This window comes from Alligator mississippiensis, chromosome 1 (genome assembly GCF_030867095.1).
Source record: "Alligator mississippiensis isolate rAllMis1 chromosome 1, rAllMis1, whole genome shotgun sequence".
NCBI classification, from domain to species: domain Eukaryota; kingdom Metazoa; phylum Chordata; order Crocodylia; family Alligatoridae; genus Alligator; species Alligator mississippiensis.
This window is the reverse complement of record NC_081824.1, coordinates 420,447,582-420,460,452: the sequence shown is the minus strand read 5'-3', so window position 1 is coordinate 420,460,452 and position 12,871 is coordinate 420,447,582. Positions and strand designations below refer to the sequence as shown.

The 12,871-nt window shown below is 42.5% G+C and overlaps 1 protein-coding gene across 1 annotated transcript in view; it reads right to left on the bottom strand.

Annotated features, from left to right (window-relative positions):
- ALG5 (ALG5 dolichyl-phosphate beta-glucosyltransferase) overlaps window positions 1-12,871 on the bottom strand; it is a 47,769-nt gene that overhangs the window by 14,342 nt on the left and 20,556 nt on the right. Inside the window, exons 7-8 of the mRNA XM_006267431.4 lie at window positions 12,408-12,467; window positions 9,318-9,469 (exon numbers count right to left, since the gene is read on the bottom strand). Of these exons, the coding sequence (XP_006267493.2) occupies window positions 9,318-9,469; window positions 12,408-12,467 (212 nt within the window). The remainder of the gene's footprint in view (window positions 1-9,317; window positions 9,470-12,407; window positions 12,468-12,871) is intronic.

The following is a 12,871-nucleotide window of genomic DNA, read 5'->3' as shown; positions in this document are numbered from 1 at the left end:
TCATTTCCTCTACAGGGAAAGGAATCCAGGTTGTAAAAAGAGATTCCTTATAGCCTAAAGAGGCCAGTGTTGAAATTTTAGATTTGGAATATTCTGTCAGTACAACCATCGAATTTTGTTTTCCTTTAATGCTTTATAATTTAACTTTTTTAAAGTCAACTTTTAAATTAAGATAGTAGTTCTTGAAATCCCAGCTGTTTGCTATGCTTTTAACATGTTCTTTTACATTTTCCTGTAAGTTATTTTAAAAAAAGTGTGACCCATTCTGAGAAACAGATGAAAGAGTTTGATTAGATTCAGAGCTCAACACACAAAGCACATGCTCTTTGTTCAAAGGTTGATCTAGGTTTCAGGGAGATGCTGAACTCTATTTTTAGGAAGTAACTTTTAAAAATATTTGGTTTGAACTAAGATGCATGTAGAAGAAGCTGTCCAACAGACAGGTCTAAAAATAATCACCCCCAAAATCTCTCTCCTTTAATTTTAAACCAGATGCAAGGAGAACATTTATACTATAATTTAGGGCTGACAAATTATTAAAAAATGTAATCGCAATTACTTGTGAGATAAAAATAAATAGTCACAATTAATTGTAATTTTAATCGCACAGTCAAGCAATAGTCAGCATCCCCTACCCAACAGCCTGGAGCCTGTGCGCCCTATGGCTTTTCCTCGCCACCACCAGCAGCACACAGCTACAGCCCCAGCCCTGCCCCGGACTCACTGTGGCTGCAGTGGGCCAGCTGGAATCTGTGTGAACAGACCCACCCCCTGGCCCACCGTGCACCTGCTGCAGACTTACCCATGCTGAGCAGAGGCCAGGGAGACGCTGCTGTTCAGTGCAGAGGAAAAATGGCCCCTCCCCCTCACTGCTGCGGGGCCCTTCTTGTTGGGTGGCCTGGAGCCCTTGCCTGGGCTGCCCTGTGTCTCCTCTGCACTGCTACTGCTGCCCCGCTGGATGGCCCAGAGGCAGCAGAGAGGAGCCACAGGGCAGCCCAGGTGCTGGATCTGGGCGGCTGCAGCAAGAAGGGCCCAGCAGCAGTGAGGGCACTTTTCCCGTGCCAAGTAGCAGTTTTTGTCCGGCTGCTGCCACTGCTCGGCATGGGCAGGTGAGTGGAACAGGCATGGGGTGGGCCAGGGTCGGGGCTGCGCACATGGGTTCTGGCTGGTCTAGATCTGGTCTGCTCCACTGGTCAAAACGACATGCGTGATTAACGCGTTAATTTGTTTTTGGGTTAATTGTGTAAGTTAACTGCGATTAACTGACAGCCCTACTATAAAGCCAATAACAATACCTCGTTCCCTGGTCTGCAATTCTACATCTGTTGCTGATGGATTCCAAAGAATTGTATAAATGTTAATGCTAGTTTAGAAGTACCTGTGTGGGGAAACACAGGATGCTGTAGGAATTTCAGTGTCTCCTTCATCTACATAGTAGCCGAGTACCTAAAGCAGTCATCCAATGCTCCCCATTTAGTAGTAACCATGGATTAAAATACAAATATAGTAAAAAATTGCTTTCAGAGTATCAAGAGATTAAACATTAAGGTGACATGCTGGTTAATACCAGATGGAGTAGAAACAGACTGGTGGAAATCATGCAAACGATAAATGTGAAGAAATTTGATCAACTCTATTTTCCTCCCCTATCTCAATCCAGTTTTGGAAAACAAATCCAAATTTCACCAAAGGTAGTGTCTGACTCTAGCAACGATGGGCACCAGACCTTATGGAAGAGGATTTCTTGACAACCCTCCCCATTCCACGTTTGATAGAAGAAAACAGAAACAGAGGCTCTAGTTAAAAGGTGTTGGTGAAAAAATACTGAAAAGGCTGTAAACATCTCTTTTTGATGCCTTGCTAGTTATTTTACAAAGGGAAAAGTTTAAACCTTTCAATCACTCCAGCCTAGCAGCATGCTACCTACTCTGCTTACATTACCACACTTATTGTTACAGCAAAAAGTATGTGGCTGGGGGGCAGGGAGCAGAGTGAGAATGTGTTCCCAACACCCATTCTTTCAGTGAGGCATGTTAACAGGCTGCTGACAGAGACAAAAATAAAACTCAGCTATCTCTAGGATAACTGCTTCTCTCTCTTTAGGAGCAGCATTGACAAGGTCTAGTGTTCCAGAGTGAACTGCAGCACCCTCTCAGCCAACCCTGCTAATTCTGCACTTGCTCTCTTTAGCATGCCTAAAAGGATGTCGCTCCCTTTCTGCAAGTAGGAGAATTCCTGGGGCTTTGCCTGCAGGAGCAGCTGGCATCATCCACACACAAGAAGCTCAGCATGGAGTCACCTTCCAGGACAAAACTGGACATTGGTTCATTAGATCCTCCCCTCCCTCTATTCCTCTCAGGGCTTTGTGAACAGTTCATCTTTCTTGTTTTTGCTGCAACAGAAAGCCAAGCTCCAGTCAGATGTACACCATGCACTGCTGTATCTGGGCAAATGCTAATGGTATTAGAAACCTCAAACTTTTTAAAGGTTAATAAAATTACCTAGCTGTAACAGTTCACTGTACATGTTGTCAACTCAGCATACAAGGTAATAAATAAGAAAGAGGTTCCTTTACAGAAATACAGACTTTGATTACAAAAAAAGCTGTGTAATTGTCCATAGCATTATGAACTCAGGCTGAACTTATGGGTGTAAAGATTGACTTGCTTTAAAAACATTAATTTTGGGCCTGGCATATTTTGTGACCTGCCAAATGAAGATGCAAAATAACGGGAACAAAAAAAAATTACTGAAATCTAAAATCTACCCACACATTACATCTATACTTTCAGTTTGTTACTTTCTAGAATTTTTCTTATGTTTATTTCTTATGTAAATACTTTTCAATTACAAGCAAGAGACTCTATTTGCATAATCTAGTTGTAAGACGAAGAATGCTCAAGAGGTAGAACAGCAATAATACAGCGCATTAGGGCCCAATCCTACAAAGGAGGTAAAAGGGAGGTGAGAGAGCCTACCACACCTTGTAGGACTAGATTCCTTATATAATCTAACCCACCTCTAGAATAACAGAAATATTTAAAAACTAAGAAAGCGAAGGTTTAAAGGATTTCCTGTGGACAGACTTTTACTCTGCACGAATTACTGTGCTTATGTGCATGTGGTAATTAAGGGATTAGACCAGGGGTGTCAAACTCACCTTGTACTACAGGCTGGATTAGGACCACAGAGCTCCATGCTGGTTGGATCCAGCATGGGGCAAGATATGGCAGTTTGTGCTCCAACGTGGAGCACGTAATGGCAACACTGGCTTTGCCCCAAACCACACAGTGGTGGCAGAAACTCCAGCTCCAAGCTGAGCTATATGGAGGCAGCTACAGCCCCCGCTGCACGCCCTATGTTGGAACCAGAACTTTTGTTGCTGCTGCCACCACATACTCCAAGCCACATTGGCAGCTCCAGCCCTGACTCCTGCACAGGGGAAGCAGGGTCACAGCAGTGGCAACAGGAGGAGCAGACAGAGTGTCACCTCTTGCTCACCCTCCTGCCACCAACTGCCATGACCACTGGGGCCCAAGGGCCCTGGATTCTGCAGCAGGCCATGAACCAAATTCTGGTGGCCTGCTGATAATCTGGTAGGCTGGATGTATTTAACACAGGCTGTAAGTTTAACACCCCTGGAATAGACAATAATTCAGGTCTTGGAAAACAAAAAATAGCTGTAATACTGATTAGAATACTGATTATCCAAAATACAAGGTGAATAAATACACCATTTCCAAATTATTAGCCAATTTAAGGATTCATCCGAAAGGGTGAAACATCTTGTGAAAATGAGAAGGCAGAACTTAAAAAAAAAACCAAAACATGAATGCACAAAGCTGTACTTAATGTAAAAACTGCAACAATCTAACAAGAGAAAGACAATTCTAAGCGCAGACCAATTCCCATTCACAACAATGAGCGGTTAAGGACTGAATCCTTGATCCTTGTTATGGTGTAGTAATGGGCACATTAGCCCAGGGGTGGGCTATTATTTTGGCAGAAGGGCCACTTCATGAGTTTTGGTGAACTGCAGAAGGACACAAAGGTAGCCCCACCACTTGACAGATAACCCTCCCCTAGGTTGCCATCTTGGGACTGGAAGTCCTATCACTAAACCCTGACCTTTGTCACTAGAAGCCCCTGCCCTTGCCCCCCAAAATATTCATGTGCGTGTGCGCGCGTGCGTGTGTTGGAGGGGGGGAAGTTGCCATCTTGGAACCAGAAAAAAAAAATCATCTACTAAAAGTCATATACCTGCTATAACATATTTTAATTTTATTACAAAACTATTTTTGTCATTATTTGTGTAGTGTATATAGAGATGACTGCATAATAGCCCAATAATAACGTCTTAACTCTTGTATATACCACTTACATGCGTGCACAATCAGGGGGGCAAAGGGTATGTTGTGGGGGAGGGTATGTATGGGGGGTTGTGGGGGCAGGATGTGAGTGTGGGGACCCCCTCCCATTTCCCCCCCCATTATGCATAGCATCTGTTGGCGGTAGCAGCATCAGCAACAGGCAGGACCTTGGGGCACTCATGGCCTGCACATGTGCTGCTGTCCGGCAGTGTAATGCTCTGGCCAGAGCTGCACATGACAGCAAGGAGCACAGGCAGACTGTCCCACTTCTATCATGTGGGGCTCCCTGCGGCACACATGCAGCTCCCAGCACTCATGCGCCACCGGGGGGAAGCCCCATGTGATAAAGCTGGCTGCCCTCCCCGCTCCCTGTCACCATGGAAGCAGGGGGCAGGGCTCCCTGCCAGTTCCAGCGGAGTCCTGGAAGCTGCATATGGCAACAGGGAGTGGGGAAATCAGCCAGCTTCATCATGTGGGTCCTTCCCCCTCATGGCACACGAGCGCCAGGAGCTGCACGTGCGCTGCAGGGAGCCCTGTACGATAGTGGCGGGCTGGCCTGGCTGCACTCCTTGACACCACATGCAGCTCTGGCTGGAGCCAGGCACCACCTGCTGCTGAAGGCCCGCTGCCTGCTGCTGTTAGTGCCAGAGGCTGTGTACCATGCGCGGGGGGAGGGGAGGGAGCACAACCCCCCACCCTCCCTCACACCCAAACCCTGCCCACCCAAGCTCTGTGCTCTTGCCACCCATGGGCTCCACGTTCCTGACAGCCCCAGCCCTATGCTCCTTGCTTGCAGCAGGAAGACGAAGAGGAGCCTCTGGACACCGGGGATACAAAGCAGGTTCCCCAACAGCTGCAGCAGTGGCTGTAGCAGCCCTGCCCTGGAAGCTGCGTGCTGGCTGGGCCAGGCCCTTCCATGTATGAGGATGGGAGCAAGGTGTGCGAGCTGGGCAGGGTACAATTAAGTGGTGGGTGCCAGCAAGCTGGCTGAAATTGCCTGGCAGGCCAGATCTGGCCTGTGAACCATATTTTGCCCCTGCATTAGCTTGTTTCCTCTTCCGTAACTCAGGCCTTTGCTGACTTCCAAAAGATCTTGAAGCAGATCAGCTCAGCAGAGAGAAGGCATAATGAAGATCCTGCAAATGGGAAGTGCTCATATAAACATGCTCATATTTTTTTCTGAGCAGCTCTTCATGTGTTCTGCCCTTCTCTATTGAGCTGAGCTGATGGGTGGCATGTAGGGAGACCAAACAAGGCTATGACAATGATCCTTAGACAGACATGCCTCTGAAATAAGAAAATGAGGCACAGAGAAGTTAAATAACTTGGAAACCAACAGGAGATTCATTAATATAAATGTCAAAACCCACTGCTCAGGGTGGAAACAATTCTTCCTCTCTGAATAGCAACTTCCCTCCAATCCCCATCCAAATTAATTTATCAGACAGTGGTGCTACACTGTTCTCTCAGAGGGAGTGTTTCCCTTTCTGAAAAAACATTACTAATATATATTGTCTTCTTAATAGAAATGAGAGGCCTACTGGAATGTAATTGTTGATTTTGTTTCAATTCTTCAGAAGAAGCTGGGTTTCTTTCCTCTTCTTTTATCCCCACTCAGCCTCAGGATATGCACAGAACCTCCATGGCACTAGGCCAGACTGGATGCTCATCTCCAGTTATAGGCTGCAAATGTATCAGAATTCATATTTATCCAAAAGCAGCAGTGTCCAAGATTGTACTTCGTGAGAGCCTCACAATTTTACACAGGGATTCATGTGTATTAAATATAATTTATTGTTTCTAAGGGGAAAATTGATAAAACATATAATGATCTGATAAAACTATATACAGCGAAGCAAGGCACAGAAATATGCTGAAAGAGAACACTGGAATTATACTGAAAGAATAAACAAAAATATTCTCATTTTAGACAAAATTGCCTATTTTGTTTAAAGTGTTTCACGGAAAAAACATGAACTACTCTTCCCCCCCCCCCGCGCTAACAGAGTGCTCAGGGTTGCAGACAAGTTTTGGACACATCTTATTTACTCAAATGAAAAATGAGGTCCCCTCCCCTGCCATTCAATATAGAGAAAAAAGCCCCTGATACAAGCTGGGGGAGGGAATGGGGGTAGGTGACTGCTGAGGGTCCGGTTCTAGCCCCAACCTGGATTCAGGGTCAGGATCAAATTTGGAGTTGCTGCCGCCATGACATCTGCTTCCTACAGCCTCTCCACCCCCCCATTTACTCTTAGTCATAGCTCCAGCTCTGACCCCAGGCACACAGTGGCTCTGGCTCTCATCCCTCTAGGCAGCAGCAGCAGCAGTGACAGTAGCCCCAGCCCTGGCTCCAGCCCAGGCTGGGGCCAGAGCTGCTGTCACCACTGCAACCACAGCTGCCTGGCTGGGTGGGCCATAGACACTGTGCGCTCCAGCCTAGAGTTGTGATTAAGGAAGGGTAAGTGGTGGCTGGGAGGAATGAGGGGAGGGGGCAGAAGGGGAGGCCAGGAGGCGGTGGGACACAGGCAACAGAGGGTTAGGTGTGGGGTGGGGAAAGAGCAAGAGATGGAGGGCTGCTTGACTCCCCTGTCACTTTCTCCACTGTGGCAGTGATGGGAGTGGGGGTAGGGGAATGGCAGGGGTAGTGTCTAATACTTAATATTCTGCACATGGAAAATTATAACTTTATAAAATTTTCCATGTATAGAACCTAAAAATTGGACGGTTGTCTTAAATTCCAAGTCACTGTCTCAGGTAAATACAGTAAAATAAGAAAGCCTTATGGGTATGAATTCTACAGCAGAGGGTACACTTTGTAGTCATGCAAACAAGTACAACAAAGTTCACACATCAAACTGAAAGTAACATAACCCCAAACAGTTGGTGCCTTCTACAATTATATGTAGCACCTAAAATGTCTATTGTAGTAAAATCTTTCTGCTGTAGTCTAATATTTATCTCTATTCTCCCCCACACACTTCATTTTGTGTTACTGTTAGTTTACAGTGTTCGGTTATTTTTACACTCTTTCCTTTCTCTCATGCTGAATATTTTTTTAGAAGCAAAGCAGCAGCAAAATTCTTATTCATTTTTAAAGGATTTTTTAAAAATAATTCAGGATGTGATATTTAGAGGGTGCTAAGTTGGGAACTGGAATTATTTGAAATGCTTCTATTTCAAACAGAATAAGACTGATCGCTTCCATTTAAGGTCCTCCACAAGTGTACTTTGCAAAGACTACAAGTCAACTATATTTGTAGGTTTCCTCTTCCTTGGAGTACAGCTGTTGTGCCAACCCTCCTCGAGTAATAGACACTCATTAAAATCAAACAGACTGTCAGAAAAATAATACATTTTGAGAAATGTAGTGTAGGGCACTATATCCAGGCTCAATCAAGGGCACTGTCTAATAAGAATGGGAGGAATTAACAGAGAAATTCATATAATTTAATTTATGAAGCTTGGTTTTAGGGGCAAGATGAATGGTTTGGGCTTTAATATTAAACATTATATTTCTGGTTTTGTTATAATTTCTCTTTGGGACCCTGGGCAAATCACTCACCTAGGAAGATATCTTTGTTTGAGGCATCCACAATTCCAATTGAAGACAGTTGGAGCTGTGGGGCTCCATGCCTTTCAGAACTTGGTGCTTCCACTTTTCCATCTTAAAGAACATGAGAAGACTTAATGCCTGTGAAAAACTTTAAAATTCTGGGAAGATGCTATCAGATGGCTACGTACTTCCCTTCCAAGTCCCTGTCAGATTTGTTAAGCTCCTTCACCCCCACCTACCCATCTTTGCATCCCTATTCTAGAAGCAATACAGCTTTGCTACCACTGCTGGTAAAGCTGAGCTTAAAACAAGAAGTCCTGGCTTTGGTTAGGTAGGACTGTGCACACCCTGGAAACTTCTATGCTGTCCCTTTGCTCTAGTCTTGTGAATAATCTGGGTAAGGGAACACAAGTCTTTCTATGAGGCATTTTCCTAGTTGAAGACAGTAGTCTGAAAAGCCTAAATTATACTTAATTAAACCTGGGCCCTGTCAGCCTCAAATGCCTCCTTTTTAGCAATAGACATGGCATGTAAAATCTACAGAAATTATGACAGTTACGTAGAAAGAGCATTTCACTCTCTTAATAGCTGTCATCACTATGCCAGTCTTATCATAGAAATGCTATTGCCCTGTACAGAGTTAAATTACACTGAAAAGCAGCTCTAGAGCAACCCAAATGTCATTCATGGCTTTTTACTGCCTTTCTCCCAAATTAATGAAAGCCATCAACTGCCCACTTTTATTAAACAGTATAGCATAGAAACCAGAGTGCAACAGGAACATCCTTTGCATGTTAGTCTTACGCTAGTCATCTTTATAATAAATGCTTTTAAAGTTAAATACTTTATGGAAGTGATTTGAGAGAGTTTATTAGTCAGAAAAATGATGGCTTGTGAAGTCATACTGGATAGAAGCACAAGCTACCATGTCCCTCTTTTCAGAACATGGAATAAGGAGAGATTGCAAGGGTTTAACCATCATTAGTCCTCCATAGCTTTATCATTACAGTCACAAGAGTCTTCTTGTTATCTGTAATTCAGATACTACATGTAAATATCAAAACTCAACTAAAACATTCTACCACCTGGCATGCTATATGTCTCTTAAGTAAGTGGGAACAGAATGAGTTCAATTATGCAACAATTTTCTATAGGTTATCTTAGTAAGAGATAAAATTCCTTGCAAATACAAAACACTAATACAGAAAAATATGTAAAATGCCATAAAAGCATATGCTACTCCTGAATATAGCAGATTGAGTAGGTGTATTAATATGTATGCACCATATTATTTAATACAGTTACCATGTTGGAATTATTTCTGCACAAGGCTTATCCACTGTTGCAAAAAATTAAAAATACTAAATAAGCACAAGTGAACAGAAATAGCATACCAGCGGTCTATATGAAGAACTGAGAAGGTCTGTGAGGCAGCTTCTCTGGTTAGCAGTTTAAATCCACACTGTGTGTCCCGGATGTCTTTGACACAAAGGAACCATACGAGGAAGTGGAACCCATACATTAGAAGAGTTCGGAAATAAGAGCGCTGTGGACAACAGACAAGAAATTACATGTTTTCTTTTCTATTTCAAAAGGAGTGTTCAACAGAGCTGGCCAGAGGATAACACTTGTGTTTTACAGACTCCTGAAAAAGTGCATAATTTGTTTTCATTCCACACGGGAACAAAACCAAAATCTTTCAAACATTTTTGTGAAACAGAATTATGTGAAGGTACACTGTTTGGGACACTAGCAGAGGATGTAGAAAACCTGGATTCTCACTCCTGCTCTGACTTATTCTGGGAATTTTTTCATTCGCTAGGGCCTGGAATAATAGCAGCCTGGACCAGTCTAGCCCCCAAGCCAGGCCAATATCTTAACTGTTAGCTACACAGTCCTTCTTCCAACCCATAAAACTTCCCAATGAAATTTCTATGGAAACTGATATGTCTCTGCAACAATTATATGGCACCATCCAAGTATATGTTGTCAAAATGACATTTCTGCGTATTTCTGAGCAGTTCTGCACTTGAATCATTTAAAGCCCTATTACTCGGAATGAGATATTTTGTTGCAAATACAGGGTTTAAAGTTTTATTTCTAAGATACTAAATGTACGCAAATTTATATAGAGAGATCATATGAACTACAGATTTAATAAGTACAATTTTATGAACACATGGGTGTGTTTACACATGCATTAATGCGCTCTTCCTAATGCACATTACATTAATACCTCCAGTGTGAGGTACTAAATAAATGTGCATTAGGCTACCCTAGTGCGCAGTACCAAGACACACTTTTTTTAAGTGATGCTTAATGCAAAGTAGCCCATTTTACTGTGCATTAGCATGACTGCACAGGTTTTTACATGATGCTTTCATGTGCAGTAAAATAGGCTGCTGCACATTAGGGTGCAGGTGTAGACATGCCCTGTATGAGATTGTGTTTTACACACAGGACAGCTTTTGATTTTGAGGTAAAAAAAAACACAAAACTTTTTCTACAATTGGTTCTGAAAGGGTAGAATTTTAAAACTGAATCTAACCTAAGAGATATCATGGGGGTAAAGGGGAAGGAGAGGTACCATCCATCCTTCAAACCCTACATTTGTCCTTAGAGAATCCTGCTCTAATCCTTTATCCTATCAGGCAGGGTTTCTGAGAAGGAAACAACTATCAGGAGAGCATTCAGTGCTGCTGGAGACCACTCCCTGTGCTCTGTAAGCACCAGGCCCAACATTCTCTAAGATTGGATGCTCCAATGCAGGGCAAGCCTGGGTATACAGCAAGAATCTTCTGCATCCATAAATGGTAGAAAAGAGTGCAGGATTCAGATCCATTACTGAGAGACGTTAGGGGTTTCTTCTCCATTTCTGACAAAAGCATTCAACTAACTAATGCTTAACAGGAGCTCTGCCAAGTCCATAACACTCTGATAAGCCAGAGGGAAAAGATGAACTACTACCAGATTTAGAAAATTCTACTGCATCTTCTCTTGGGCTTTTGCAGCTATTTTAGTATCTTGTATACACCTTAGAATGATTTCAAGTATTACATATGCACATAAACAAAGCTTGTTCTAGAGAACATCCAACATGAGAGGTACATCTAATGATGCTAAAGAAATTACTCCAGCTATGTGTCTGCTGCAATACAAGTTCCATGCCTGCACTTTGTCAGACACTGCATGCCAACTCACCAGTAAACCAGATGTAAGATAAAACAGCATGACAATGCAACATTTTGTTGCACAGGAGTCAAATACTGAGCTCCTGCCTAATGCGCATTCAATATTTTATTCTCCTGCAGTTTCCTTATGTTGTTCATATTGGGCACGTCTACATGAGATACTAGAAACACAGCAGACTAAGTCTACACATTAGCACATCATGGTGAAAGCCATGTTAATGTGAAGCAGAATTAGTACACTGTACTTCAGTGTCACATAAAATACGTGCATTGGTGCTACTGTGCAGTAGTGCCAATTATGGCACATTCAGTACCTATTACAGGTACTAAACTTAATGCACCATAATTACAGCACATTAATGCATGTGTAGATGTGCCCACTGAATTTTATTTTCATATGGATTAACAATGTTTGCACAAAACCCCTGACAGTCTTCTCCCTGGGATCTCTTTGTTTGGAACTCATAATCACCACAGAACACAACACCAATTGCCTCAACACATCGACTCCATCAAAAGATGCAATATGCATATGTAGTCATCTACATATTATAATTTTCTGCCAAGAAGTGTCTTGGTCCCTCTGTTTTTGTTTTAATTTCTGAGTCTCCCAAGGCAGAAATGTATCAAAGAGTTTTAGTTAAAATAAAAAGAGAGAAGATTTTCCAAGGGAGTTTTTTGGAAATCTGAATTCCAAATTTGCATTTGCTGAGGACGTTTAGGTGGTAGCAACAACATCCTCCCCCTGGATATTTAAATTAAACATTTTCATTAGGATAACTGCAAGAGGACTATAATACTCTCAAACTATACCAGTCCTCATTACCACTCAGTCACAGCAGATCTTAAGATGAGCAGAGCAACAAGCTCTTAGACTGGAATGGCTGAGTGGGCTTCTGTCCATCTATGTGAATGGTACCTAAAGCTCTGCATATTATCCAAAATAAAACCAGAAAGGGCGTATACAGTAAACTCCTGGACTCATGCTACCTAATATGTCTGAGACCTATAGTTGCACCTCTGCAAGCTATTGTCTGTCAGGAACAATTGATATAAATCATTACAACTGAACTGACAGCTGAAATTGAGCTGATGCTAGATGGTGGCATCTGAGATGTAGGAGCAGAAAGGTGTTGGATGTGATTTAGCATATGTTCACAGCAAATAGATTTCCCCACTTCCAGTCTTTGTTCCTTTTACATGTCTTGATTTGTTCAATTAAAAACTTTGAGCATTAACACAGAATTACAGAAGCACTGCAGGACTAGTGTTTATTAGGAAAGAGAAATGTACCTGTGCTATTGAGTCCTTTTCCAAATGAGCACGAGAGCCACAAGATATAGCCATTTGGTCCTAAAGAAGAAAGTACAGTATACAAAAGAATTATCAGCTAACTACAACAAAACCAGTGTTTTCTGACACACAGGTTGCTTCTTATTTGTGGCTTTTAAGTGAAACCTAAAAGCATCACAACAGCCAAATTTTGGAAGTTAAATTTCTCCAAGTAACAGAAATTTTCAAGCCTGGTTGTTTCACATATATTACTGTTGGACTCTGTAGATCAAATAAGACTTCCCCACATTTCACAGTCTGCATATAGCTTGCTGTACCTTTTATTTGGAGTGTACTGACTGCAATTTTTCAAGGTCTGGTTCCAAACTAAGATTGTTCTGCTGAATTATTTAGACAGCACAATATTTTAATATGGCAGACACCATAAAAATATCCAAATCCCATTTAATCTGCACAGGCATTTT